At 43.4% G+C, this 27,620-nt stretch overlaps 5 protein-coding genes across 5 annotated transcripts; 4 read left to right on the forward strand and 1 right to left on the reverse strand.

The window, feature by feature from the left end:
* Positions 1 to 316: 316 nt before the first annotated feature.
* On the forward strand, positions 317 to 7,617 carry aldh3a2b (aldehyde dehydrogenase 3 family, member A2b). The gene is made up of 11 exons (XM_083690775.1): positions 317 to 524; positions 1,110 to 1,272; positions 1,541 to 1,772; positions 3,224 to 3,309; positions 3,555 to 3,763; positions 3,968 to 4,085; positions 4,667 to 4,808; positions 5,018 to 5,184; positions 5,360 to 5,459; positions 5,577 to 5,815; positions 6,255 to 7,617. The coding sequence occupies exons 2-11, from the start codon at positions 1,111 to 1,113 to the stop codon at positions 6,267 to 6,269; spliced, it is 1,470 nt and encodes a 489-aa protein (XP_083546901.1). The 5' UTR covers positions 317 to 524; position 1,110; the 3' UTR covers positions 6,270 to 7,617.
* A 2,764-nt stretch (positions 7,618 to 10,381) lies between these two features.
* Positions 10,382 to 13,046, forward strand: ca4c (carbonic anhydrase IV c; the record flags this gene model as incomplete). Its single annotated transcript, XM_083695056.1, has 8 exons — positions 10,382 to 10,385; positions 10,536 to 10,583; positions 10,925 to 11,089; positions 11,441 to 11,571; positions 12,102 to 12,194; positions 12,354 to 12,420; positions 12,590 to 12,753; positions 12,861 to 13,046. 8 exons carry the CDS (start codon positions 10,382 to 10,384, stop codon positions 13,044 to 13,046), a joined length of 858 nt encoding a protein of 285 aa, XP_083551182.1.
* A 426-nt stretch (positions 13,047 to 13,472) lies between these two features.
* On the reverse strand, positions 13,473 to 18,759 carry asl (argininosuccinate lyase). Its single transcript, XM_083696313.1, has 16 exons — positions 18,629 to 18,759; positions 18,097 to 18,291; positions 17,206 to 17,289; positions 16,776 to 16,832; positions 16,428 to 16,525; positions 16,250 to 16,327; positions 16,083 to 16,160; positions 15,900 to 15,952; positions 15,688 to 15,750; positions 15,396 to 15,510; positions 15,110 to 15,194; positions 14,926 to 14,985; positions 14,732 to 14,815; positions 14,523 to 14,603; positions 14,107 to 14,213; positions 13,473 to 13,949 (listed from the first exon to the last, which is right to left on the reverse strand). The coding sequence occupies exons 1-16, from the start codon at positions 18,641 to 18,643 to the stop codon at positions 13,805 to 13,807; spliced, it is 1,398 nt and encodes a 465-aa protein (XP_083552439.1). The 5' UTR covers positions 18,644 to 18,759; the 3' UTR covers positions 13,473 to 13,804.
* Positions 18,760 to 18,781: 22 nt separating this feature from the next.
* Positions 18,782 to 21,012, forward strand: crcp (calcitonin gene-related peptide-receptor component protein). Its single transcript, XM_083696322.1, has 6 exons — positions 18,782 to 18,852; positions 19,238 to 19,274; positions 19,405 to 19,506; positions 19,717 to 19,811; positions 20,130 to 20,187; positions 20,416 to 21,012. Exons 1-6 carry the CDS (start codon positions 18,845 to 18,847, stop codon positions 20,560 to 20,562), a joined length of 447 nt encoding a protein of 148 aa, XP_083552448.1. The 5' UTR covers positions 18,782 to 18,844; the 3' UTR covers positions 20,563 to 21,012.
* A 1,056-nt stretch (positions 21,013 to 22,068) lies between these two features.
* On the forward strand, positions 22,069 to 27,620 carry tpst1l (tyrosylprotein sulfotransferase 1, like). The gene is made up of 6 exons (XM_083691435.1): positions 22,069 to 22,261; positions 24,031 to 24,812; positions 24,978 to 25,136; positions 25,369 to 25,622; positions 26,537 to 26,738; positions 27,031 to 27,620. Exons 2-6 carry the CDS (start codon positions 24,399 to 24,401, stop codon positions 27,064 to 27,066), a joined length of 1,065 nt encoding a protein of 354 aa, XP_083547561.1. The 5' UTR covers positions 22,069 to 22,261; positions 24,031 to 24,398; the 3' UTR covers positions 27,067 to 27,620.

A 27,620-nucleotide genomic window follows, 5' to 3' on the forward strand; every position in this document is an offset into this window, starting at 1 on the left:
AAAAAGGTGTTAAACAAAATTTGGTGATGATTTATGGTTTTTGTGTTAATATAAGAGCAGTTAAAACACTATAATAAGGGAGGGATGATGCACGCATGAGAAAGGCTAATCATTGTATGGTTTATCTGCCCTGCGGACACAGTCTTTGTGCTGAACTTTCACATCACCATGTCATTGTCCCCACTCCATTTGGATCTGTTGATTTCCGTGTTTGTTTGTCATGGGTAATAACTATGAAGGTACGGGCATAACAGGACAGGCCGACAATGCATTCGAGTCAACGATTTGGTAGCCTACAGTCAGACCCTTAAGACGCTTGAGTGACAAGCAAACTGACCAACCGACGTCTCTTCCAAACAAGATGGAAATGTGACACTTGGCTTCTCCAATAGCAGCTTGGGTGTATGCTAACGGAGATACGTGTTTATCGCAGCGCTGATCATTCCTACAACATCGTTGATTCGTCCAGTTGACAATTTTGTGAAACATCGCAAATAATCAGATCAGGAATAAAGTACCACCAGGTAAGGATGAAAGTATCATCGAGTTCCTACAAGTTGCAGGTTTATTCAGTAGAAACGGTAGTAGCAGTAACACTGTGTTAAAGGTCGTAGTTGGTTTAAAGGGAACTTACTTAGGGGCTACTATAAATTATGAAATACATCCTCTGCAAAACTGATTCTTTCGCTCTAAAGCGAATAACTGTCAGCAAGGCTCAACGCAAGTGTAGCGACTCAGAACAAAAAAACATATGCCCATAATGTAATGTTACACATTTGATGCCGGATAGGCTATGCTACATTTATGCAACAAATCAGATAGGCTACATTTTTGTAGCCTAGAGTAAATTTAGGTGCGGTAGTCTACACTATTCTGTCAATAATAGGCTATTGCATTTGGAGTTTTACCTGTAGTTACGCAGTTATAAGCTACGGGGCGCTGCAATGAAGAGGCCTTAGGTCTTGTCCTTTTGGAGTTGACTAATACTTTAGACAGCAGTTCATGTTGCTGTTGACAACATCACAGCGGCAGAAACAATAGGCTTAAGAAGGAACAGTACAGTGCAGTTTACAGAAAGACCATCTTGACAAAAAAACGTTCTCCCGCAGAATGTCCCGCGAGCAGGTGGCTGTGGAGCGCGCGAGGAAAGCCTTCCTTACTGGCAGGTCAAAGCCGTTAGAAAACCGGATCCGTCAACTCAAGAATCTCCAGCGGTGTATCGTGGAGAGACAGACAGAGATAGCCGATGCAATCAAAAAAGACCTCAATAAAGTAAGTAGTACAGGGATGCCGTGTGTGTGTGTGTGTGTGTGTGTGTGTGTGTGTGTGTGTGTGTGTGTGTGTGTGTGTGTGTGCGTGTGTGCGCGTGCGTGCGTGCGTGCGTTCGTTCGTGTGTGTGTGTGTGCCTATCACCTTAGCCTATGAGACCTATTGACTTTGCGATTTGTTTATTGATTGTAGTCCTTTGTGTGTTTGTGTTTGTATAGGCTATTATGCTATGTTTATACTTTTTCCATTGTCTATATCTTGCCTGCTCTAGAGTGAGGTGTCGACTCAGATGTATGAGACGCTCGGGCTGGAGGGGGAGATACTTCTGGCTATTAAGAAGCTGTCAAAGTGGGCCGCCCCTCGGCCTGTGGAGAAGAACCTGCTGACCATCTCAGACACAGTGTACATCCAGCCTGAACCCCTGGGAGTGGTACTCATCATTGGGGCCTGGAACTACCCCTGGGCCGTCACCATACAACCACTCATAGGAGCCATCGCTGCTGGTAGGGCCTGTGTGTGTGTGTGTGTGTGTGTGTGTGTGTGTGTGTGTGTGTGTGTGTGTGTGTGTGTGTGTGTGTGTGTGTGTGTGTGTGTGTGTGTGTGTGTGTGTGTGTGTGTGTGAGAGAGAGAGATGTCCCAATCCAAATTATCATATTGGCCATTCTAAAGTATTGCATAATCCCCTCTCAGCCTCAAGAACACTGGGTCAAAAGCTGAACTCTCCACTGCTATCAGTGAAGCTCTATCAGTAAAGCTCTATCAGTGAAGCTCTATCAGTGAAGCTCACATACATACACTCACCGAGCACCTTATTAGGAACACTATACTAATACTGGGTAGGGCCTCCCTTTGCTCTCAAAACAGCCTCAATTCTTTGTGGCATTGATTCCATTGATTCTCATTGTCATGTTCATGAAACCAGTTTGAGACGACTTTTGCTTTGTGCATTATCATGCTGGAAGTAGCCATTAGAAGATGGGTAAATTGTGGCCATGAAGGGATGTACATGGTCAGCAACAATACTCAAATAGGCTGTGGCATTCAAGTGATGATTGATTGGTATTAACGGGCCCAAAGTGTGCCAAGAAAACATTTCGGTGAGTGTATATCCCACCCCAAGATGGCTGCCAGTGAATGGCAGCCTGAATAATTCATGTCTGTTTGGAAAGCCTCTTAACTTGACTCTATGTTTGTATACTATACATCCCTTATATCAAATGCTTGATCTTTTTGTGGCTCTTTACCCTGTAATCCCAACCCCATGTGGAGCATAACTGTGCATCATTAGCATTTGAGCAGAGAGCTTTCAGTATAGCAGTCAGTCAGTATGAATAGTCTTGTGTAGAATAGAATTCAACAATCTGCATTGATGTTGTTACAATTCCTTTGTATTTAGCCTAAGCCTATAGTCTCACAAATGATATATGTTCTATCTCTATGGCTGTAAATTGAATGCATTCATTTGCTGCTGTGGTTTAGCTTACATTTGTGAGTCATTTAGCATTTGGCAGATAGCTTGCCTTACACTTACACGTCTCAAAAAAAATGAATTAGGTTAATGAATAGAATAAATGGAGGTGTTTTGTGAATTGCTGTTGAGTTTGGACTGTGAGTATACGCGTTGGGCTGGACTCTGGCCTTGTTATCATATCTCAGAGGCAGGTTATGGGCGTTCAGTGTGTGAGAGGTCTGTCCTGCAGAAGCGCCTGCAATAAAGTCCACATATTCCAATTAATCTTTTCTAGATGCTAAATTGAGCAAAACAGTTAAAAAGAAAACATTGGATGTCCTAATGAAGATCCAGCTACTTTAGTTAGGTATTCTGAACTCTAACCTCACCAACTCCCTTAGCTTTCCCAAATTCACTGTGTCATTGCAGCCCTAGGTGAACACAACTTGTATTGTTTCTACATCCTACTTCATTTGCATGATTGTCATTCTCTCTGGTTTCCAGGCAATGCTGCTGTGGTGAAGCCCTCTGAGGTCTGTGTTTACACCACCAAAGTCATGGAGGACCTGCTACCGTTGTACATAGACAAGGTAACAATACTCACAGAACCCCACTGCTCAGGGTTCGAACTACACATTGACTCTTGGGGGTGCCCAACACAGATGATTTTCACACTTTAAGGAGGCCCACATATTTAAATTGTGATGGGGGAGGGGGGGCTTGAATTGTAATCCGAACCCTGCCACCTCCACCCCTCTACATTGACAAGGAACAAGAGACGGTATAAGTATGTGTGTGGTTTGCCTGCTGAAACACTGTGTCATTTGTGTATCAGGAGTTGTACCCAGTGGTGACTGGCGGTGTACCAGAGACCCAGGAGTTGCTGCGTCAGCGGTTTGACCATATCTTCTACACGGGGAACTGCATGGTGGGCCGGCTGATCATGGAGGCCGCAGCCAAACACCTCACTCCTGTCACCCTGGAGCTGGGGGGCAAGAGCCCCTGCTACATCGACAAGAACTGTAACCTCAGCGTGGCCTGCCGGTGAGAACACACACACTGTTCACTTCTCTCCATAGCTTTGTTTTAATGTACAGGTACTGTGTCTCTGTCTCCAACACAGTATTTTTGATGCATCTCCTTCTATCTGAACCCCAACCCCCCCTTCCTTTCACTCCTTTCCTCTCCCTCTTTTTACTCTGCTCCCTTTTTCCTTCTCTACCTTGTATTTGTGTGTGTGTGCTGTAGGCGTGTGACCTGGGGGAAGTACACTAACTGTGGTCAGACCTGCATCGCCCCTGACTACATCCTGTGTGAGCCCAGCATTCAGGACCGTGTTCTGGAGGAGGTCAAGAAGTCCATCAAGGTACACTTACTGAGCATTCTTATGTTTTGTGCTAGTCATACACTATACAACATATAACACATTATGCGGTCACTGTAGCCAAATTCTGAGTCTTGCTGTCACTCTCTCCAAGACAAGGGTTCTCACATTACACGATCGGTCATCATCACTTGTAAATGCTTTTACAGTAGCGAGAGATGAGAGACAGAAAGAGGGGTTTAAAAGCGGTATAGAGGATTGAGAGCTTTTACTGGCAAACTTACTTTACTGACATTATCGGATGTCCGAGAGGGGACTGGAGAAAGTCACAGCCATCATCAGCGCGTCCTTGACCCGCACAAACTACGCAAGGACTGACATACCTAGCCCAAGTTTATAGGACTTTACTGGGATCATGAAAATTCGTCTGAGACTGCAAAAACGTGGTGAAATCGTGTAGTGTATGCCCAGCATTAGAATGGACAGATGTGTCTATATCATCAGACCTGTATATGTCTGTATATGAGCTATATGTTCCTGTTGAGTGCATATTGTATAAGATCACAGTAGAGAAGTGAGGAGGGATGAACATTACGAATCTTACCAAGTGTTTTTTCTCTCAGGATTTCTACACAGAAGACCCTAAGACCTGCCCTGACTACGGCCGTGTCATCAACCAGCGCCACTTCAAGAGGATAATGGCGATGACAGAGGACAGTACCATTGCCCTGGGAGGGGATACTGATGAGTCACAGTGCTACATTGGTACTACTTAAGATAGTTGCAGTGCTACATAGATACTATTTTTAATGGTATTGACATATTATTGTGTTTGTTGGAGTCTCTGGTTTCTTTGTGATTCATTGAAACAACGTAGTGACTTTCCACTTGATACCAAGCAGAGGAATGAGGAGAGGGCTGTGCATTAGTTACTGGATGTATTCAGTTGACATATATATCTATGTTAAATACAGCCCCAACAGTACTGCGGGATGTGAAGCCAGAGTCAAAGGTCATGCAAGAGGAGATTTTTGGGCCGCTGCTCCCCATCGTGGCAATCGGCGGACTAGAAGAGGCCATCAAATTCATCAACCAGAGAGAGAAACCTCTTGCCCTCTATGTATTCTCACCCGACGACAAGGTAACAACACACACACACACACACACACACACACACACACACACACTAATGCACGCATGCTCATTGCACTAATATGGTAGAACTGAGTTCATTTAAAACATGTTTTGAATAGTTTCTTCGTTTTCCCTGTCTCCTCCCGATCTCTTTCCCTCCCTCTCTTTCCCTCTCTCTGTAGGTGATAAAAACAATGATTGCAGAGACCTCAAGTGGAGGAGTATTGGCCAATGACTGTCTGGTGCACTTCTCTGTTAGTTCACTACCCTTTGGTGGAGTGGGTGAGTGTGGTCACCCTAACAAACACACACACGTACACACGCACACACACACACACACACACACACGCACGCACGCACGCACACACTGACTGTCCTGCTCTCTGTCGCCTCTTGTAGGTAACAGCGGTATGGGCAGCTACCACGGCAAGCACAGCTTCGACCAGCTGAGCCATCTGCGGCCCTGTCTGATCAAGCAGCTGAAGATGGAGGGAGTCAACGACATGCGCTACCCCCCACACACCGCCAAGAAACTGGGCTGGGCCCGCTTCTTCACCCTCAAGGACCCAGACCTGGGCTGGATGGGACGGATGGCACTACTTGCTCTTTTCGCTGTGGTGGCAGCTGTGATGCTAAAGGTAAGGAGAGAGGGAGGAAGATGAATGGATGGAGGGGGAGAGAGAGCAAGAGAGAGGGACAGAGTGGTAGGAGAGAGGATGGATAGGAAGGCTGGATGGGATGCATGGTGACTGGCTATCATCTCTCTGGTGGCTGCCATGGTGCTAAAGGTATAGAGGAAGGAGCAGAGCAGAGGAGAGGAAGAGATAGAGGGGAATGAAAGAGAGAGAGAAGGATTCATTCACTGGCTTAGATTTTTGATGCTGATGTGGCAGCTATGGTGATAGTGATGAAGGAGATAAAATGGAAAATAGAGGATAATTTGGATGGAAGAAAGATGGGAGGACAGAAATTTAGAGGGAAAGTTAGGGTGAGAGGTAGGAATGAGGTGATGAAGAGATTATTTTGGGATTTATATGCATGACACTGATAAGTGGATACGTGTTTGTGTTTTCTCAGCAATATCTGCAATGAGAAGTCATAAAGATGTCCCTATACTACAAGCCACTTGTTTCCATGGTGACCAGCTGGATTGAGGAATGGAGCCTGGCCTAATAGGGCTGTATTTACTTTGACCCAGATAAACTTCTGCTTTACGATTATACTGCAAAATGTTATGCTAGTCTCACCCTTACCCTTACTGTGACAGAGAGGGAATATGGGAAACAGTCCTAATAGCAATCTAGCAACTCTGCATTTCCAAAGGATTAACATATTTACAGCACTTTAATCAGTGTAATCTTGTGTCTTAACCTGTTAGCTCAGGTTGCCTTTTTTTAAAAGCCTTTTTAACATTTATTCTAGGAACTTTGTTGCTACTTTGCTTCTTATGGATTTTGTAGATGAAGGAACAAAATACAAAGCAGAAATGCTGTGACTTGCTTTTAATTACTTGTATTTCACTGTGCTGTGAAGCCATGCCATTTTCTGCCATTCTCGTATAATACTACTTAATATTCAATGAATGCTCCTAAAGATTCTATCAATCCTTTTCATGTATGAATGAATAATTATAGCAAATATATGCTATTACTAACAATGATTCTAATGGTATTTGTACCATATACTAGCGGAGCACAATTTTAGGTTTGTGACCATTTTTGTTTTTCAACTGCTAGTAGACAGTGGAGATGTCTTTTGCTTTGTTGAAACATGTATGTAATAGTTCACTATAGGAGCTCAGATGAATGTAAGCAAGGATAACCAAACCTACTGCTGGAATGCTTATCACATAAGGCCTTATCATGAGTGAAAGCCTACGATCCATTTCCCAAACCGGACAAGTCACCTAAACCTTTTCTGTACAGCTATAGTACATTCCCTTTTAATCAAGCAATTGATTAATCAATCAGTTACAATTGATTTGCTCTTCTTAATAAGTCACTGTGTCATTGTTCAATATGTATCAGTATGACTAGAGATGGTGATGGTTAGTCACTCCTAGTTTCATAGAAGCAGTGATGATATTAGATCAGAGTTCTTCAACATTCCTTTGACTTAACTGTCAATCATTGAGTATTCTTTCAAAGGTGATTGGTTGAAAATCATTATTTCATTTTAATGTCATAATACCATGTGCCTGAAACAAAGCAAAACCACCAGTCAGGTAGCTTCCTTTGTATTTAATTTGTGCCTACAAGTAAATTCTGTGTCTACAGAATATAAGAACTATGTATGAACAACAATGAAGGTTTATGAAGTGTCATTCATTTGAATGTTGGTTAGGTTGCCACTGGTTAGTGTCATACCAGTGGCATTGATCTATTGAGAGTTCTGTTGAGGTTGTTATTACATTTTCAATAAATTAACAAATTAAGTTTTATGTCCTTCATAATTATTATTGCATTGTTTTTTGCGTTTTGATTAAGACAAACTGGTAGTATGATGATTCTTTGATTTGAAGGTAATTTCTAATTTTCCTGCCATCAGCTGTATTTTCTAAGCAAACTCCAGTGGTCCAACAAGACCATGAAATAAATGATCTGGCCTCAAGGTGGCAATGATGCCCCCACCATTACTTCAATACCTGACATGATGGGAAGCACCAACTGCCCCCCCCCCCCCCCCCCCCCCAATCTCTCTCTCTCTCTCTCTCTCTCTGTCATGCTCTGCATTTCCCTCCTCCTTGACCTGCAGGGTCAGTATGTGAGTGGTGAGTCTTGGATCTTTCTGGGTGTGTGAGTGGTAGTCATGGATTTCTCTCTCTACCTCGCTGCTCTGTTCTCCATTCTCTCTCACTGCTCAGGTAAGACAGACAGACAGAAGTTCTGTATGTTTTTTTTAAAATTCTATGATGTGTTAGAATAAACACCGTAAGATCTGTGTCTACGGATTGATTCTGTACGGGGCAGACGTTTGATAAGTCACCAGAAGACACAATATACCTTGGTAATTGATTAATGACATTTTCTGATGAACTAATAAAAACACTGATAGATATGTGGACAATGTTGTAAAAATGTCAATAAGAACAACTCAACTGCAGATTCTGTCTGGCCCTACTCATGACCTGTCTGGTTGTAGACTGTTATTGGGGTTTGATAACTAGACTACTACAGAATATGAAAACACTGAAGAATAGATGACTGGTCAATCGTCATCTAGACATACATTTATTCCCAATGATTACTTCTAACAGTTATGGATATGATCGAACGAACTCAACACAATGACCAACTAACACAAGTTACCATTACGTTATATCTGACTCCAAAAGATATTTCATGATTAATAATGATTGATAATGCTTTGCTCATCCCTGTGTGACAGACAATCGATCATATAGGATTCTAGATCCATTAAGAATACTTGCTATTTAAAAAAAAAAAAAAAAGCTATTTTTACCCAAAATACTATTAATCGGATTGCGAGGAATCAATATGACTCACTCTACCTGTCGTTAACGATGCATGTGAACATTAGTCATTAAATGGGAGAACCTGTCACGATTATGTCGTGCTGTATTAACAGAACCGTTATCTAGCGCACAGCATCACATTAATGCACATAGGAAGAATGAGAATAGAGTATCAACAAAATAACTAATTTAACAGTTTTAAAGCAACATACGTTTTAACCATTCGTTAACGTGCGTCAAGTACAACACGGGAGAATGGTGCCCGTGACGGGCCTAACCCAAAACTCAACGAATATCTCGCTGTCCCTCTCCTTAAATATCATTCCCAACAAAGGACAGGTGTGAGATACATTACAATCGCAAAGCAATGGCGAGGGTGCGATTTCTTCAGACACATAACAAATGCAAAGGAATTGACAAATGGTGAGGGTGCGATTTCTTCAGGATGTCCGTCAGGCTCATTCAACTGTAAATAGTTATACACATTCAAATCAAGGCTGGCGCCACCAAAATCCGTCTACACTACTGCTACAGTGATAATCTAGCCAGTGCCACTCTGCATCAACTTTTTTGCATGTGTAACAGAAATGGAAATATCCAATCCATCTATTGAACTCTCTATACTGTTTTCTAAATGTGTCTTCATCATAATCAGCTTGGAGTGAGAAGAATGTCAAACTTTGGTCAGTTTTACGTTGGTCTTAGTGAGTCAGGGGTATTAGTAGGTTGGTGTGAAAGTAGAGACAGATGGAGTGAGTGGTTTACCTGTGTATTGTTCCCACCTGGTGAGAAAGCATGTTCTCTCTCAAAGGAGAGCTTTGTTAGAGCCACTCAGTGTTCATTTGTATGCTGGGAATGAAAGGCATCATAGAAAAGTCTTTAATGTATGTTATAGGAACAGTACAGTACAGTACAGTACAATTCAATATTATACTATACTATAGGCTACTATACTATACAATTTTATTACGTTATTTATCATGAGCACAAGAGCACAAATGCACAATATCCTCCTTGTATTATGCAATGTATGTGCAATTAACTGACAACAATACTTACTCAGTAATTCTCTTGTGTTGGTCAAGAACTGTACTTGGAGACTTGCCTACTTTCAGTGTTCTCAGTTTGTATGTATGTATGTGTGTGTGTGTGTGTGTGTGTGTGTGTGTGTGTGTGTGTGTTTGTGTGTGTGTGTGTGTGTGTGTGTGTGTGTGTGTGTGTGTGTGTGTGTGTGTGTGTGTGCGCGCGCTTATGTTTGCAAGGTCCAGATGGAGTGTTGACTCATGCAGAACTCCACTGATTCTCATTAAGGCTGGAATAGCAATCATTATTTTGTCACAGATAAACCTATTCCACCAACAACATTTAACTGCATTGTCCCTGAAAATCGATAATATAATAAAATAAAGTTAGGCTCTGCGGTCCAATCAACCAGACTGTAGTCAAGCACTAGTACTGCTCATCTCACCAGCTGTATCTCTAAATGCTGTCTTCCTGCCGTCTGGTTTTATAGGCTGTATGAAGATTATGCAGCCAAAGCTATTGAGTTCCCAATAACCTCATTAGAATCAGGTTGAATTAAGGGTAGAGCAGAGGTCAGGAGGCCTCTTAAAGGTCAACATGTGTGTGTGTGTGTGTGTCTGTGTGTGTGTGTGTGTGTGTGTGTGTGTGTTTTCACAGGTCAGGTGTTCAGCTCGCTGACTGTGGAAAAAGTTGTGGTTATTAGAGCATGAGTCAGAGAAATGAATAATAGTATCAGTTAATAACTAAACTAAACAAGGTTGTTTTGTCAAGGTGTGTTTGTGACAGGATGTCACACAAATCTGTATGTATATGGGCCCTTTGGAGCTGAACTGAGTGTGCATGCTGTGCTTTGCCTCCAGCTCAGTGGTGCTACCAAAGCCAGTACTCCTGTGACGACACATGCAGAGGTAAAACATCCCGTCACCCTAACCCTAACCCTCACACACCCTCACCTAACCCCCTCACACACCCTCACCTAACCCTAACCCTCACACACCCTCACCTAACCCCCTCACACACCCTCACCTAACCCCCTCACACACCCTCACATAACCCCCTCACTAATGTGCTTACTGAAGAGTCTTCTCTCTTCTTTACACTAGAGATCACATTAAATATCATATTAACTCACTAATTCATATTAGCACTGGTCTTAAATAATCATCAACCATTGGAACTGTCAGTAATTTCTGATGTGAGAACTGTAACTGAAATCTGAAGCTGTATTGTTGTTGTTGTTGTTGTTTAGACCCCAGTCGCTGGTCCGCTCTGTTTCCTTACTGTGGGGGGGAACGCCAGTCACCCATAAACATTGTGACCAACCAAGTGCAGCTCAACCGTACTCTCCCACCTTTAATCTTCTATGGTCACCAACACACCCTCAACGTCACTGTGGAGAACATGGGACATTCTGGTGAGAACGAGCATGGAACACTTGAGACCTCTCCCTCTAAACCTAGAATTGTCTCTATACTGTTCTGTTCTATATCATGATGTGTGCAGAGCAAACCTGATCAAAGTCTCAAATGTTCTCTTAACTCCAGACAGAACTAGAATGTCTTTCAAGTCACTCATGGTACTCCAGAACTCTTAACCTAAAACATCTTTCAAACTGTCCCACAATGAATGTGCTATTAAGACCTTGAAGTACAAAAATAGGCTCCTGCACACTGTCTGCTATTAAGACCTTGACTTCAGACTTGAAAGTAAAAGAAACAAGACTGTAGAGACTGTCTCTCCCCTCCCCAAGCCCACTTTTCCCTAGCTCGGTCGGCAGGGGTGAGTGGAGGGAGTCTGCCAGGACGGTACCGGGCGATCCAGTTCCACATGCACTGGGGAATAGACGGAGGCCCCGGGTCAGAACACACGGTGGACGGGGAGAGATACCCCATGGAGGTACGCCCTGGGGAGGGGATTTCTTCCTCTGCACACTGAAATGCTCCACCACGTTCCTTTATTTACAACTTTATTTAAACTAGACAACATTTTGATCCTGCAAGGATCTTCATCAAGTCATTTCCCCCGGAAGTGTACCACATCCATATTTATTCATATTGAAGGACAAACATCACCAAATAAGGCGGTCTATACATATTCAAAACCTATACCCTTTACGAATATTAGAACTAGCTATTCATATCAGGTAGACAAAACCTTATGTTACAATGCCCAGTTGTAGCTGTCATAATAAATACATCAGATGGCTAACAGAGAAGTCCTCTTAACTATTGGCCTATTAGCCATTTCCTGTGAATGCCATCTTATTTATTTATTATGACAGCCATAATTGAAGTGAAATGAATGACATCTATGTACAATATTTCCATTCATGTAAATTCTGCACTTTTCTGTCTCCTGGGTCATGTCTCATTCCATGTCACACCCTTCTCTCTCTCTCCCCACTCTATCTATCTCTCTCTCTATAGCTGCACATTGTCCACATCAAGGAGCCATACAATTCTCTGATGGAGGCAGAGCATGACATAACTGGTATAGCGTTGGTTGCCTTCCTGTTTGAGGTACTGAGCTCCTGAAGATTAGGTTCTCTCGTTCTCTTAGTAATTGGGTTTTCTGGGTGGTTTCATGTTGTGTCCCCACTAATCATTATCAGAAGTCTATCATCCAGCTAGTTTTATCTGAATAGCATTTTTCAAATCTCACTGTCATCTTCTTCACAGGAGAACCCTGAGGACCATCCTCACTTCAACACACTGATAGAGGCTCTGGGAAGAGTCCGGACCAACGGTAGAAACTAAGTGGCTATATTTTGAGAAAGCTCTAGAATACTGTTATGAAAATGGAATGGATTTGAATGTATACTGTATAGATATACAGATATATATATTTGTATAATGTAATTCCCCCCCCCGCCCCCATTTTAACCCTAATCCTAATCCCCCCCCCCACGTCTCAGGGAGCAGCAGCATAGTTCCAGATTTCCGACTCAGTGACATCATTCCCTCCTCACACGATCTCCACAGTTACTATCGCTACATGGGCTCCATGACAACGCCGGGCTGTGAACAGGCGGTCATCTGGACACTGTTCCACAAGACCCTCCCCATCAGCCACAGACAGGTAGGGGGCAAAGCTTACTGGGGTCACTGTTATCCGAGGTCTCTCATGATCTCCAAACCTTGGTTTCTAACCTATATTTCCCTTTCATCCCCACTCCTCCTCTCCAGCTAGTGGCTGTAGCCCAGCAGGCTCTGTTCTGGACAGGTCAGCCCATGACAGGGATCTTCCGACCTGTGCAGCGCCTGAATGGCAGAATCGTGTATCGGTCGAAGGCAAGCCCAGTGTGGTCTGGTCTGATCAGTGTGTGGCTGTGTGTTCTGTCTGTGCTAGGAACACTGGACTTTATGCACTGAAGGAGCTCACAAAGATTGTTCCCTCTTGGACTGATCTTATATCAGTGTTAAGGGGCAACTTCTACATACTACTAGAAAGATACTCTAGAGCAGACAGGGGTGCACTTCAATAGTCAAAAGTGTTTCCCTCTCCTTGTCTCACTCCTTCATCTGCACTTGAAAGAACTGGATGGATGAAAATAAACCTATCCTGTGTTTTCAGATAAGTGCAGATGAACAAGAAGAGACAAATGGAAGCCATTTATTCAGTTAAGACAAATTAGATATAACCTAGACCTCCTCATCCTTTGGCGACTATTTGGGAAAACAAACCAAACAAAGGTGTGTGACTGTATGACGACAAGGTGATTCTCTGTCTGAGTGGCACATTGTTCCATTTTATTTCAGCATGCTGTAAATTCAATCAATGAGACTTAGTTCAAATATTTTGTAAGCAACATTTAATAAATCAACACATCAAACCAAAAGTGTGTGCTGCTCAACAAATACATCCTCCTTTTCAAATACAAAGTACATTACAGCCAACATGGCATGGAATTGGCTCAATGTTGTAGTTAATGTGTGGAACACTGGAGAGTGTTCTAGAAGGCAAACATGGTTTTAAACTCAAGGTTCGATTTGACCTATCCAAGAGAGAAGTCTGGCTTCCAGATAGAGATACAGTAGTTACGGTAGTAGTAACGGATTCATCCTATTTTCAATGTTTCGATGTGTCTGTTTTATATGTTGCTGAGTGAAAGGTGCGAGGTGAGGACACGTCACTGTGCCTGTGTCTTCAGCCAGGTCCTCATGTGTTCCACTTGTGCAGCGACGCTACTCTTGGCTGTACCACCAGGGGCGCTGTACTGCTCCACACTCCTCCTGTAATCCCACACTGAGGAAATGTCACTGTCAAAGAGGGGGCTGGATGGAGAAGGGGTCGAGAAAAAGAGGAAGAGAGGGATAATAAGAACAGGGAGGGAGAAAAGGAGCAAATGGGAGAGACGAGAGAGTGACTGTTAACATCTAATTGTATGCTGTTCATTTCCTTTAACAAAGATTACAAAAGAGAGGGGGTCACCTGGCAGTGGATAGATCCTCCAAAGTGAGTTGGTTCAGGGGGATGTTCTTGGATTCTGCCATAAACACAGCTTTACCAGAGACACCATGAGCCTCTCTGAACGGCATCTGACACAGAGGATACAGAACACAACCACTGTTAAACACAGAACCACAAAATACAATCCGATAAATACACACATTTTAAATGCATTATTTGAATCCACAAATTACATTTCCATAGGACTAAAATATATAAGAGGTCATACAGATGTTTGGACACTGTTATGGGTACTAAAAACAATGTCTCCTCCACACTGCCAAGCTGCCTATAACAGCTGATACAGAGCAATACCTTGCCAGCTGCCTAGCTTTTTTCTTGGGCAGGCCTGCAATCGCACACATAAACGCACACGTTTGAGAGTGTTTAGTACTCACTCCCTTCCTGACGAGGTAGTAGGCAAGGTCTGTAGCCAGCATGTCTGGGCTGAGGGCCGCCTCCATTACACTCTGGTTGATCTGAAACCATTCACAGAAAACAGGAATTGGTCATAACACATACACAGAGTAGCTCCCCTGTATGCAAAGGCCAAAGAGCTGGAGTGGTCAACATCTGTGAAGGTTGAGTGTATACAAGTCTCTCTCACCTTGACAGTGGAGATGACACCTGTGGTCACCTGCAGCACAGCATGCACAGTGTCATAGCAGTCAAACATAGCCTCCTTATCCTCCTGAGAGAGATAGAGAGAGGGAGTGTAAACAGACACAATACACACGCACACACACGCACACGCACACACGCACACACACACACACACACACGCACACGCACACATAGTACCTGCAGGTCTTTGTTGTAGGTGCTGGGCAGGCCCTTCAATGTCATCAGAAATCCTGCACACTGAGACACACAGAAGGCAAAAAAAAGGTATGTCAGATGTTTATTCAACAAGGAACAATTGGGGAATATTATCTATCTATATTATTGTCTAAAAGGGGTTTAACAATGGAGTTTAGGGGCTTACTCGGCCAAAGACACGACCTGCTTTACTCCGGATCAGCTCCAGACTGTCTGCATTCTTCTTCTGGGGCATCAGACTGCTGCCTGTGCTATACGCATATCACAACACCACCACACACATGCAAAGAGTAAGATGGTGTATAGAAATATATAAATATAAATATAGAAAAAAGAGATTATTTGAATATTAAATACAGGAAAAACAGCAGACTTATTATTTTTTCTGATGAGTTCAGTCATCAGACAGAAAGAACACACACACATATGCACACGCACACGCACACGCACACCTGTAGGCATCAGAAAGTGTGACGAAGGAAAACTCCTTGGTGCTGTAGAGCATCAGGTCCTCAGCCATCTTACTAAGGTGTGTGAGACACAGAGAGGCCCAGAACAGGAACTCAGCTGAGGAAAAGAGAGGAGAGAGAGAGAGAGAGATAGGGAGAATATCATTAGAAACAGGCACCACACACACATGCGTGTCCACACACATGCACGCACACATACACTCATATACACACAGCATGATCAAGACAATACACCTCAACAATTCTTCTCATGGTAACAGTTGTGGTTCCATACCAACAAAGTCCCTCTGCCCAGTGGCATCCATGCTGTTTATGCTGATGTCATCAAAAGCCAGCTCTACAGGGGCAGAGACAGAGGAAGAGTTTAAGCTCAGACAAGATCAATGTAGGGCAGAGACTAAATGCTTCACCTTCAGGACTGAACTGTATTATGTCTTAGCAGATGCCTTATGAGCGGTGGACACACATGCATGTACTCAGTCTCACCTTTGCGCAGCAGCTCCCTGTCAATATCAAATGGGGTTCCAGCGATCGCTCCGCTAGATAACATGGTAAATAAAGTAATCAAGATTATATCATGATCATAAATCATTTGTGCACTCGTGAAAGTGTGGTGTGTGTGTGTGTGTGTGTGTGTCTGTGTGTGTGTGTGTGTGTGTGTGTCTGTACCTGCCCAGTGGGAGTACGTTGACCCGTCTTTTGATCACCTGAAGTTGCTCCACGTCTCTACTCACAGCCACAGCATGGCTGGGGAGACACTCAATAAGTTTGTAAAAGCATAACATGAATTGAGATTCTCAGATATTTAAATTACATGACATTACAAAGGCAACTACCTCAGAATCCAGTGGCTCCACCTGATTGGCTGGGCCCTCTGCATGTGGGTGTACCCAGGAAACAGGACGTCAATCTCTCTGGGGGTCAAAAAGAGGCAATATTTACAGGAACATGAAAGGGTGTGTGTGTGTGTGTGTGTGTGTGTGTGTGTGTGTGTGTGTGTGTGTGTGTTCTTACACTGCTGCTCTCTCCACCATAGTAGTGATCAGTTGAAGGGCGTTTCCCTTTAGAGTGGAGATGGCATCCCTCAGCCACAGCCTCATGTCTGTCACCACCTGTTCAACCAGTCAAATACAGCAACTATGTCAGAGACCAAACTATTAGCCAATACAAACACAGGACAGGACTCATCTGAACTCAATCAACATAAACAATAGCAGGACAATTTAAAACGGTCACTTTCTTCTATGTAATAGACAGAGTATATATGATAGAATACCTACTGCATTCAGCTGATATAACCAAGTCCTAACCAAGACCTAACCAAGTCCTAACCAAGTCCTAACCAACCTCACACAAACTAACCTGGTCGTTCCTACTCCTGCCAGTGTGTAACTTCCCAGCTGGCTCTCCAATCAGCTCCTGGCAAAAACATAAAAAAGATAAAAGATACAGACATACAAGACACAACATAGCCATTGACTCAGAGATTCTTACACTGAGAGAGAACTATACCCGACCACTACAAAGCCAAACTGAGCTGAACTGTACTGGGTTGGCTATGCATCCACCTTAGTTGTTAAAAAAAGGTCTTGAAAGGACAACGTGAAAGGAAAATATCCAAGCCAGCACTCTATGATTTGGGTCAGTCCTGTAGTGTGTAAAGCCCCTAAATCTGATACAGATATGGACATGAATTTGTATGATATTTATATGAATCAAGGGGTCTTATTTCCCCATTGTTACTGTTTGCAGCAATGATTTGCTTAAGCGGAATGATGCCACCCCATCTCACCTTTAGCCTGCGCTCATTGGCTGTGTGGATGTCCTCATCTCCTGGTTTGACCTGAAAAATCCCTTTGGACCATTCATCAGATATCTGTAACAAAACAACGTAAACCAGACACATATTAGATGAAAAATACTTTATACAGACACAAACAAAAACACAAAGTTTGAAATAAAACACAAAATAAGTCTTGTGCTGCTGCCTCCTGTAATATGAGTAGGGTTTCAAATTACACATTGACCTAAAAATAGGGGGCTGGACAGACATTTATAGAGCTACACTCGCAGGGGCGCCTTTTTTTCAATGTTTTATTTGATGCTTTTTGGAGCGCTCAGCGATCAGGCGCCTGAACAATCAAACCCAGGGTGTGAGTGAAAGTGTTTTTTTGGCAATTGGCATTTGAACTGTCACATGATTCTATTGTCCCACACAGCAGAATGCAGTGAGGAATTCTGCACTGGGGCAGATTTTCAGCTGTCACCTATTACCTTAGAGACACAAATAAGGTCAACTATGACACATTTACTCATACCCACACCTCCACAATATGTGAATTATTGTTTTAGCATATGAGCTCAGTGTAAGCACCTCTGCCTCAGGCATTTCATTGCATTCTATACTTTTAATAACTATTCAATGTAATGACAAATAAACAAGACTTGACTTGAAATATAAGATAATTCAATTGCCTATGCTGAGCATTCTGAATCTAAATCGTGAAGGTGATATGGTGCAACTTTTGGGGACCAGTAGTCTTAATGATTCTTCACCTGATTTGGCCATGACTAGTGCTACTTGCTAGTCTTGAAAAGTCCCTGAAAACCCACATGGACACTACGTGCACACTGAAGGGAGAATTGGGACGCAGGGAGTGCCTTTGTGATGTTTTGTGTTCACCTGGTCCATCCCGTGTAGGATCTGCTCCATCTCCTCAGCATTGACCAGCTTTGCCTTCTCAAGCGCTCGCACGTACGCCTTGCTGCCACGGATGTCTGCGTCCCACATTCGCTGGTCGTACGAGATGGACGCGTTGAACTTCTCCATGATAGGGTCGACGTCACCCACGAACCGGCCACCCCATAATTTATTCCCCTACGGACAGACAGAGAGATAGACAAACAGACAGATAGACAAGATAGGCAGACAGAAAAATGACACTTCACCGATCTCAACAGGTATTCAGTTCAGACATCAGCTAGCTACAGCAATTACAATGGTAACCTGTCTCCACTATTTATTGAGTGGAGAACACCCCTAGATAACCATAAGGGTGAAGACCCTTGCCCAAGCTGCCATAGTCATTGGCCAGCTGATTTGACAGCAGGGCGCAATGAAAACACACACAAACACACACAAAGCCACGTGAACGATTTTAGCAAGCTAAACAATAGTTACATCAGCAGAGAAATTAGGGTGTGATTTTATCTACCTCCGCACTCGCCATCACTTCCCTCAAAGATGTTGTAACAATGTAGGATCACAAAGATAACAGTAGAGCTTCACACAAAGCCTTAGGCCAACAACGGCGGTGACGAGTGAATCAAAAGTGACCGTGTGGGCTGGGCCGGCTGGCCAGGAACATTTCCCAGTCCTTGTTTCTACCCGGACTAATCTGGTGTCGGATTTGACAAGAGTTGCTATCGAAATGGAAGTGTAAGAATTTCGTCCTTATTTTGTAATGTATTGAATTAATATCATCAGCATATATACATAGTTGTATTGAGATGGTTACACTGTTGTAGATTATTTCTCTGTGACTAACTAAAATAGCTGGCGTTTCCGTAAAGGCTATTAACAGTGTAGACTGCACCCTCTCACATGCCTGCTGCATCAACCATGGCATCACCGCATATGATTGCCTGAAGCATATGCTACACCATAGGATTAATTAGCTATCCACTGCCCTGTGATAAACATGTTTTTGCTTTGCAACAATAGCTTTGATTCCGGGACATAAACGTGTGCCTTCATTACCAATAGGGGCAGTCTTGCACGCTCTCACAGACAACCTGATCAATCATGTTTTGTCACTTTTCAGGAAAGATGCCAACTCTGCAATGCTCAGCAACTATGAGGTAAAATGTTCAATCTGTCAATTACATTAAACCTCTATTCTTGTGCATAGATTCCATTAACAGACAGTTAAACTATCACATAGCCTAGGTCACAATAGGGATCTGATCTCTCTCTCACTGTCTCATTCAGGTGTACCAGCTTCTCACAGATCTGAAGGAAAAGAGGAAGACTGAAGGCGGGAAGAACAAACACAGCACTGGGCAACAGAACCTCAACACCATCATGTACGAGGTTCGCAATTCATTTATTTTGCACATTTAGAGAACACAATAAATCAGCACACAATTCAATAAAAAAAACAACAGTATGTGCACTCGTATTCTCACACACTTGTTTATAGCCTGATCCGAGGCACCTCCTGAGAAAGGTTGGTGTCACATTCACACATTTACATACGTAAACACATACATACATACACATACTCCTGTTCTCTTTTTACAGACGCTGAAGTACCTTTCCAAGACGCCCTGCAGCAGACAGAACCCAGAGATAGTGAAGGAGTTCCTCACCACCATGCTGCCTCACAAACTCACCAAGTGAGTGAGTTAGATAACACACACACACACACACACACACACACACACACACACACACACACACAGTCTTGCAAAATCACCAAGTGGGAAGAATAAAACAGAATAGAATATAACTTGATTGTCTATCCAAGGATGGAAATGTTCACCTTGCATGAATTCCAAATACAAATACTATACACACCTAAGGAACATATACTCACTATTATACCTGACTACTACCCTTTTTGCACTTGTTTATGTTCATTATACATCTCATATATGCATGTGTTCACATGTGGTGCACCCTCACAGACACAGATTTGTCTGTTTTGTCGCCAGGGCCGAGAAGCTGCAGTTGCTAAACCACAGACCAGAGACTGCTGTGGAGATCCAGCTGGTGAGAGTCCACTGTTACTCTTATCACTACATTAGAGGTACAGGGCTTTGAGCACCATCTGGCTGCTAGTTAGCCTTGGTGCACACTGGCACCGCTAAGATGTATCTATCCGGGTGATTAGATTAGTTGTCAGAGGGAGAGATTGAGGATGTGTGTATAACTCATTGTGTGTGTGTGTGTGTGTGTGTGTGTGTGTGTGTGTGTGTGTGTGTGTGTGTGTATATATAGATGGTAGAGGAGAGTGAGGAGCGGTTGTCAGAGGAGCAGATCGAAGAGCTCATTCAGAAGGTCACAGGTGTCCTCCCCGGCGATCCAGAGCAAGAAGGCTCTGCCCCTGGCAACGAAGCAGAGATGGAGGAGGGCGACGGTCAATGATAAAGCAGAAATTAACGAGGGTCTCCCACCACTGATCTAAAGTCTGTATCTACTTTACTGAGAGAAAGTACACACACAGCCCTGTCTGTAGGATTGCATTGGACTGGATCCTTTGGTGTTAAGATGTGTGCAGAAGAAGTTCTCTGATGTGGACCTACCCCCACCTTCCCATTGATTACTCAGACTTTCTCTCTCTTCATGGATTGGATACTTTGAGTTGAGAACCTTTATTTTGTCTGAATGAAATAATTGTGTTGCCCTCTCAATGCAGTTTTGTATGAAATATGTATTCTATCAATTAATTCTGTATTTGTATTGTTGAATTCTGTATGTGTACAAAATATTGTATTCTGTTTTGTTTTTCATTTGCGTGTTATATAATCCTTAATGGGATGGGCCACATTTGTGGAATGACATGAAAATACATAATAAATGAATATATCACCAGCATCCACTGTTGATATCATGTCACATCATGTGGCGAATCCAAGGGTAGTGTTGAATGTATTGATGCTTATTTGGCACCTTTGTGTGTATACCTACTAAGTAACTGTTACAGTGAAGTTATTTCCTCTATTCTGTATTACTGAAGCCACAGAGACAGGCACAACTGAAAATACCTCTTCCTAACACAACTCTGGTCTTTGAGCTACGCAAAATTAATCACACTGAGTAGTCATTGCACCAGCTCTAGGAGAGAGAAAGAAGGAAGGATGTTAGAATTAGGCCTCTGGGTTCTTCTTTTTCTGTGCTTCCTGTTACTATCACACCAGTTTCCTGCTATCGATTTGCCAACCCAAAAATAACCCCAAGTTCTAAAACACTTGGATGTAGGGAGAGGGAGAGACAAAGACAAAGATAGAGGGTTATAGAATCGAGAACTGTAGAAGGAAACATAATTTAGTGAATTAAAGGAAAGAGAAATGCTCAGGATGGTAAGAGCAGATGTAGAATATAGGACAAATTAAGTGAAAGAAAATAATAGGGGAAAAAGAGAGACTGCAAGTGTAGGGGTGGTGGTAGCATGGAGGTTAACCCTGCACTGCACTGTGGCTGACGCTGTGCTGCTCCCAGCCTGAAATTGACGTGTGTATATGCAATATGTGTCTTAGGCTGAGGTCTTGAGACAGCAAAAATATAATATCTGTTGTATAATTGACATTAAAGATTGTATTGTTTTGTTTTAGACAACAATATATTGTTTTATATTGTTCATGGAGCACTTGTACATTTAGCAGCCTCAGGTTGAATTGCAGACAATTTACTAGACAATTATAAATATACATGTTACCGGGTTACATTTTCAGAACAAAATAACGTTTTCATCACTTCTTATGCCTGTACCTTTAAACCAATGCTACGTTTTCAACACTGTCCACCAATGGGTTTTGTCGATACATGTCGTGCCTCGGAATTTAGACCTGTTATTGACCAATCAGCAGCCAGATTTCTTCACCTCTCCACTTAATGTTGCACGACAACAGACGATCTGAACTTCACTGGTGACACTCTGTACAGGTTGTGAAATGTATGCGAGTTTGAGGTCAAATCCCAGAGGAATATAGGCCTACTTGCTGTTATACTGGTATATTGGAGGAATTCAGGAATGCAGTTCGACTTGAGTTGAGGAAAGTTGACCGATTCATAGCTGCAGTTTGTTTCACACATTAGCATTTTCCTCAGACGAATTCTTGTCTTGGTGAGTGATCCGATCGTCTATTCATATTTCGATTGCTGTTTACTTGCATATTCGGAAACATTTAGGATTTTCTCTTGTGTTATTTAGTACGTGTATTATGACCATTTCATGTTCCTACTCAGCGCTTCCCACCACTGTAAGTCTCACCTGGTTGCCTGATCGAGGTGCATTTTTGCGAACCGCTAGCCTGCAGAAACAGATAATGATCGGAAGCCTCTTTGGTTTAGCCTTCGTAAACGATCTGAGGTTTACTGAGTCGTGGAATAATCACACACACACACACACACACACGACTGCGCCTCAATCTGTCACCTCTTTACTATTTCCTGCTCACTGTCAGCCTTCTGTAGATGCCAGACCTTCATACACCTGGTCAGTGTTTGCAATTGAATGTTATCTCACAGCCCTAACCCCAGAAAAGATTACATCTGTATTCATAGCCTAGCCTGATGATCTACTAACGATGCATTCATTCCATGCTTTATTCTCAGGTCACGTGTGTGCACACATCTACTAAAAAGCTATAAAAAAGCGTAGAAAATTACATATGAAACATTACTTTTATAAATCTGAAAAAAGACTTGTAGAGCAGCCCGATACAATGATTCATGCATTCCTGGCCTAGTGCTCTTTTATGGTGCAATCTATCATCAGGCTTCAACCATTTCTGTACAGTTATGTGTTAGAACTTTACAAGTACTCCAGGAAGTAGGGTGTTGCCCACTTCTCTCCACACTTCTCTCACATGTGGCAACCAGATGTGGAAAAACTAAGGGGACGCCTGACCAGCAAACCGATGTTGAAATTCCGAATTGGTTTACATTTGGTTAGGGTTCAGGTTAAGGGTCCAGTTAATGTTAGGGTCAGTTTTAGGTTTTGCCCTAATTGGGCTTTTATAATAGGGTGCTGGTAAGGAAGGTCCCTTTAGTCTTTCCCCATCCAGATGCCCAGTTTCCTCCATATCCCTAAATAGATGAGAGTAGGACACTGGGAGAGCTTATAAGAGAATCCTCTTTAGTCTACTCTTTGATTCCAGGGCATTGAGTAAATAATCTGCTTGAGGAAAAACTGCGAGAGAGATGCAGTCCTAAGTATTTGCAAGAGGCCAAGGCCATATTTACTAGGCCTAAGCGTTTTGTGAGAGGAATTATGGCACTTGTATTTTTCAAAGGAGATTAAAAAAAGCAGGATAATAATGTGCTAATGGTTTTAATGTGTTTGGATCAGTGCAAGCCTAGTAAATCTGGTGAAGTAGGCCAAACACCATACTGGATTTGGCTGTTGAAATACACAAGGAACTATAGGGTCACTCGTGCAGCAGCTATGGAGTTTCAGTGTAATGTAGTGTGACTCATAAGATCCAAACAAATTGCTTTGTGTTCTAGTGTGGTTGAGGAAGCTGTCACTGAATATGAAAACATAGGAAAGTAGCAATTAGTGGCTTTGCATGCAGTGTGTGTGTGTGTTGGTGTCAGGGAGAGAGAGGGTTTGGACAGCATGAAGGAGAGTGTAGCAATGTCGAAGTTAGTGGCTCTCCAAATGAAGGATGTGGAATATGAATGTGTCAGAAGTCTATCTGGACTAAGCTCAACTCCTGTGCAGTTTTCATTGAAGAGTTCCGTCATTCAAATTGTGTTATTTTAAAATTATTTTATTTACAATTTACCATTATAATTACATTCATACTAACCTTTTAAAAAAATGAAGTATCTTATTTCTCATGGTGTATTGGTGTTGACGCAGGTTGTTTTCTTCTGTATGTTTTGTAGGTATAATGGGTCAGAGTCATGGATGGGGCTGGAACAAAAGGAGAGGACCCCTCTCTCGACCACTATGGGGGGCTCTAGAGTGAGGAGGGGGTTCTACGTTAGCCAGGAATATCCCCAGTCACTGTCCATATCCCCCAGCCTCTGTATTCAAGCCTTAAGCGGCACTGCCCCTCTCTTCACCCTCTCTCACACCTGAATCCCCCTGACTTTCACTCCCCCTGTCTCTTAAAGCCTCTACACCTTAACCCCAAGCCCTACTTTTCTAGCCCTGTCCCTCACTTTACCCCCAATACAACCCTAAAGATCTCCAGGGTGTGGATTGCATTGGACTGGCTGAAGCCCTGATAGACTCCAGCCTAATTATAAACATGAGGAATCCAAGGGTGAGCATGTTGCTGGGCTGTGTTCTCTTCTGCTCCGCCTCCCTTCTCTACTTGGGGCTGAGTAGCATCGACTGCCCACCCAAACAAAAAGGCCATCGACACACCTGGGCAGACTCCTTCCTGGGATCTGTCAATCAGAGCCAATCCCCTCCTATTTACTACGGCGAAGACACACCCCTCATTTTCATTGGTGGATTCCCTCGGAGTGGCACCACACTGATGCGTGCCATGCTGGATGCCCACAATGCTGTGCGGTGTGGGGAGGAGACACGTGTGATTCCACGCCTCCTGTCCATGCGCGCCACCTGGAGCCGCTCCGCCAGAGAGAGAGTCCGATTGGACGAAGCCGGGGTCACTGACCAGGTGCTGGACTCTGCGGTTCGAGCATTTCTACTGGAGGTGAGTCATGAGGGAGGGGTGTTAACTATCATTATTTCAAGCTAAAACCATGTATTTACATAGAAATAATTGCTTAGGCAGGTACAGTGTCGGCCAAGTATAATGTACTTACACATTGAATCTTAATTGTAACTATCTATTTATCTATACAAATACATCCTCCAGGTGATAGTTGGGCACGGGGAGCCTGCGGCCCGCCTGTGTAATAAGGACCCATTTGCCCTGAAGTCTCTGTCCTATCTGGCCCGCATCTTCCCCAAGGCCAAGTTTGTACTCATGCTACGAGACGGACGGGCCACCGTCCACTCCATGATCTCACGCAAGGTACTGTGTGTGTGTGTGTGTGTGTGTGTGTGTGTGTGTGTGTGTGTGTGTGTGTGTGTGTGTGTGTGTGTGTGTGTGTGTGTGTGTGTGTGTGTGTGTGTGTGTGGGTTCTCTCTTGTTGGAGAGGTCTGACTGATGCACTTCCTCATTGGCAAGTTTGTGGTCTAGACACACACTTCACTCTAGATTGTATGGGTTACCTCTTGCTCTCTCCACCTCTCTCTCTCTGCAGGTGACCATCTCTGGCTTTGACCTGACTAGTTACAGGGACTGTCTGACCAAGTGGAGTCGTGCAGTGGAAGCCATGTACGGGCAGTGCCAGGGGGCGCTAGAGGGCAGCTGTCTGCCTGTGCGCTACGAGCAGCTAGTACTGCACCCAGAGGTAGAAATGAAGAAGCTGCTGCACTTCCTGGAGTTGCCGTGGGACCCGGCTGTGCTGCACCACGAAGAGCTGATCGGCAAGGTTGGGGGAGTGTCACTGTCCAAGTGAGTGTGTATTTCTGGAGCAGTGGTCCTATTCTCAACCCATTCCCAGAAGTGTGCACTCGTACCCTCTCCTCATGGATTTTAAAGGAATGGGCTGGTGTAAGCAAAATGGTGGAAACTCTCTAGCCATCTTGCTCCAGTCCAACGCCTTTAGGCGCATGAGGGAAAGTGCACCAGTTCACGGTTCTGGGTGAAGGGTAGAGAATCAGAATACAACCAGTGCCTCTTTTTCTGGACTTTGAATGCATGAAATATCCCTTCAGAAACATGAATCTTTCCTTACCTATAGACAAATTCACCTATGTATGGTTCACAGACTATCTGCCTCTGCCCCCTCTCCCATCTTTCTCTGTTCATGTCTCTCCTCCTCCTCTCTCTGTCCTCATCTTCCTCCTTCTCTCCATACCTCCCTCCCCCCTCAGCTGCTGGGTAGAAGAGGGCAGGTATTTTTGGATGAGAAGTGTAATTTGGCACATAGCTCAAAAGCATCCTTGTCTTGAGCAGCCGACACAGTGAAAGAGACATGTTCACAGCTCACATCTCTCTCTCTGTCAATCTTTCGCACACACCTTCTCTTTTTCTGACCATTCTCTGTAAACCCTAGAGATGGTTATGCGTGGAAATCCCAGTAGATCAGCAATTCCTGAAATACTCAGACCAGCCCGTCTGGCACCAACAACCATGCCATGTTCAAAGTCACTTAAATCACCTTTCTTCCCCATTCTGATGCTTGGTTTGAACTTCAGCAGGTCGTCTTGACCAGGTCTACATGCCTAAATGCATTGAGTTGCTGCCATGTGATTGGCTGATTAGATATTTGCGTTACCGAGCAGTTGAACAAGTGTACCTAATAAGGTGGCCGATGAGTGTGTATATATACTATGTAATACTATATAATATGATTTCTCCTGCAGGGTGGAGAGGTCGACGGACCAGGTGGTGAACCCGGTGAACACTGACGCCCTCTCTAAGTGGGTTGGACACATCCCCTCAGATGTGGTGCATGACATGGCCAACATCGCCCCCATGCTGGCCAGTCTCGGCTACGACCCCCTGGCCAACCCCCCTAACTACTCACGCCCGGACCCCCTCCTCCCTCCCAACAACTATACACAGGTGAGAGAGTGCTGCATTGAACAATACCAAGGACAGAGAGGACCAAAAGGACATTGATGTGTGATAGTGTTCAGAAGTTAGATTTGATTTGACGAAGAAGAACTTTTTACATTTATGGTGAAATAATAAAAAAAACAAGATATGTAGCCCAATACAACATACAGTTAAATAATTTTCCTCATTAAATTTTATAGTATTGATAGATTTTCTCAACGTTCTGTCACCTTTTGAGTAGTTCCTTCTTACAGCCTGATGATGATGATGATGATGACGATGTCCTTCGTCTCCTCAGTTTCAGAGAACAACCGAGACCCCACACCCCAGTTAGGAGGAGAATTGAAGATTGAAGGCACTTATTCTTGAATACCCTCTACTGTTCCACATTCGTCAAGCACCATCAGCATTAGTTCCTAGCCCTCTTGCAAACCAACAGATTGTAATAAGAGGATCAAGTGCCATTGATGTCTTTTTAGACTACAGTTACTGTTTGTAATACCTATGTTTGTGTTATCTGGTTGGAATGAAGCCAACAAATGGACACTTAGTTGCTCCATAATTCCTGGGGACAATGGGGGACATTGTGTGGGAATCCTGGTGCCTCCTTCCTGGACTCAGGAAAGTCCCCTGTCTGAGACTTGGCCTCCTCTCCCTTCACAGAGACTACTTGGACCAATAGTGTTACAGTGAGTGATGTGACTTTGTACCAAAATTGTTGAAGCTGATAGAATTTCCATATGTATTTTGTTTACTTGATGTTACTCATCACAGATCTGTGAATGTGTTTTTAGAAAGATCAATGACATACTGATAATACATATTTATGGAGGCAGAGCCGTATATTTTTCAAAATGTAATGTTTATTTTCTTAATAAATTATTTTGT

Source organism: Argentina silus, assembly GCF_951799395.1.
Source record: "Argentina silus genome assembly, chromosome: 2".
Classification (NCBI taxonomy): Eukaryota; Metazoa; Chordata; class Actinopteri; order Argentiniformes; family Argentinidae; genus Argentina; species Argentina silus.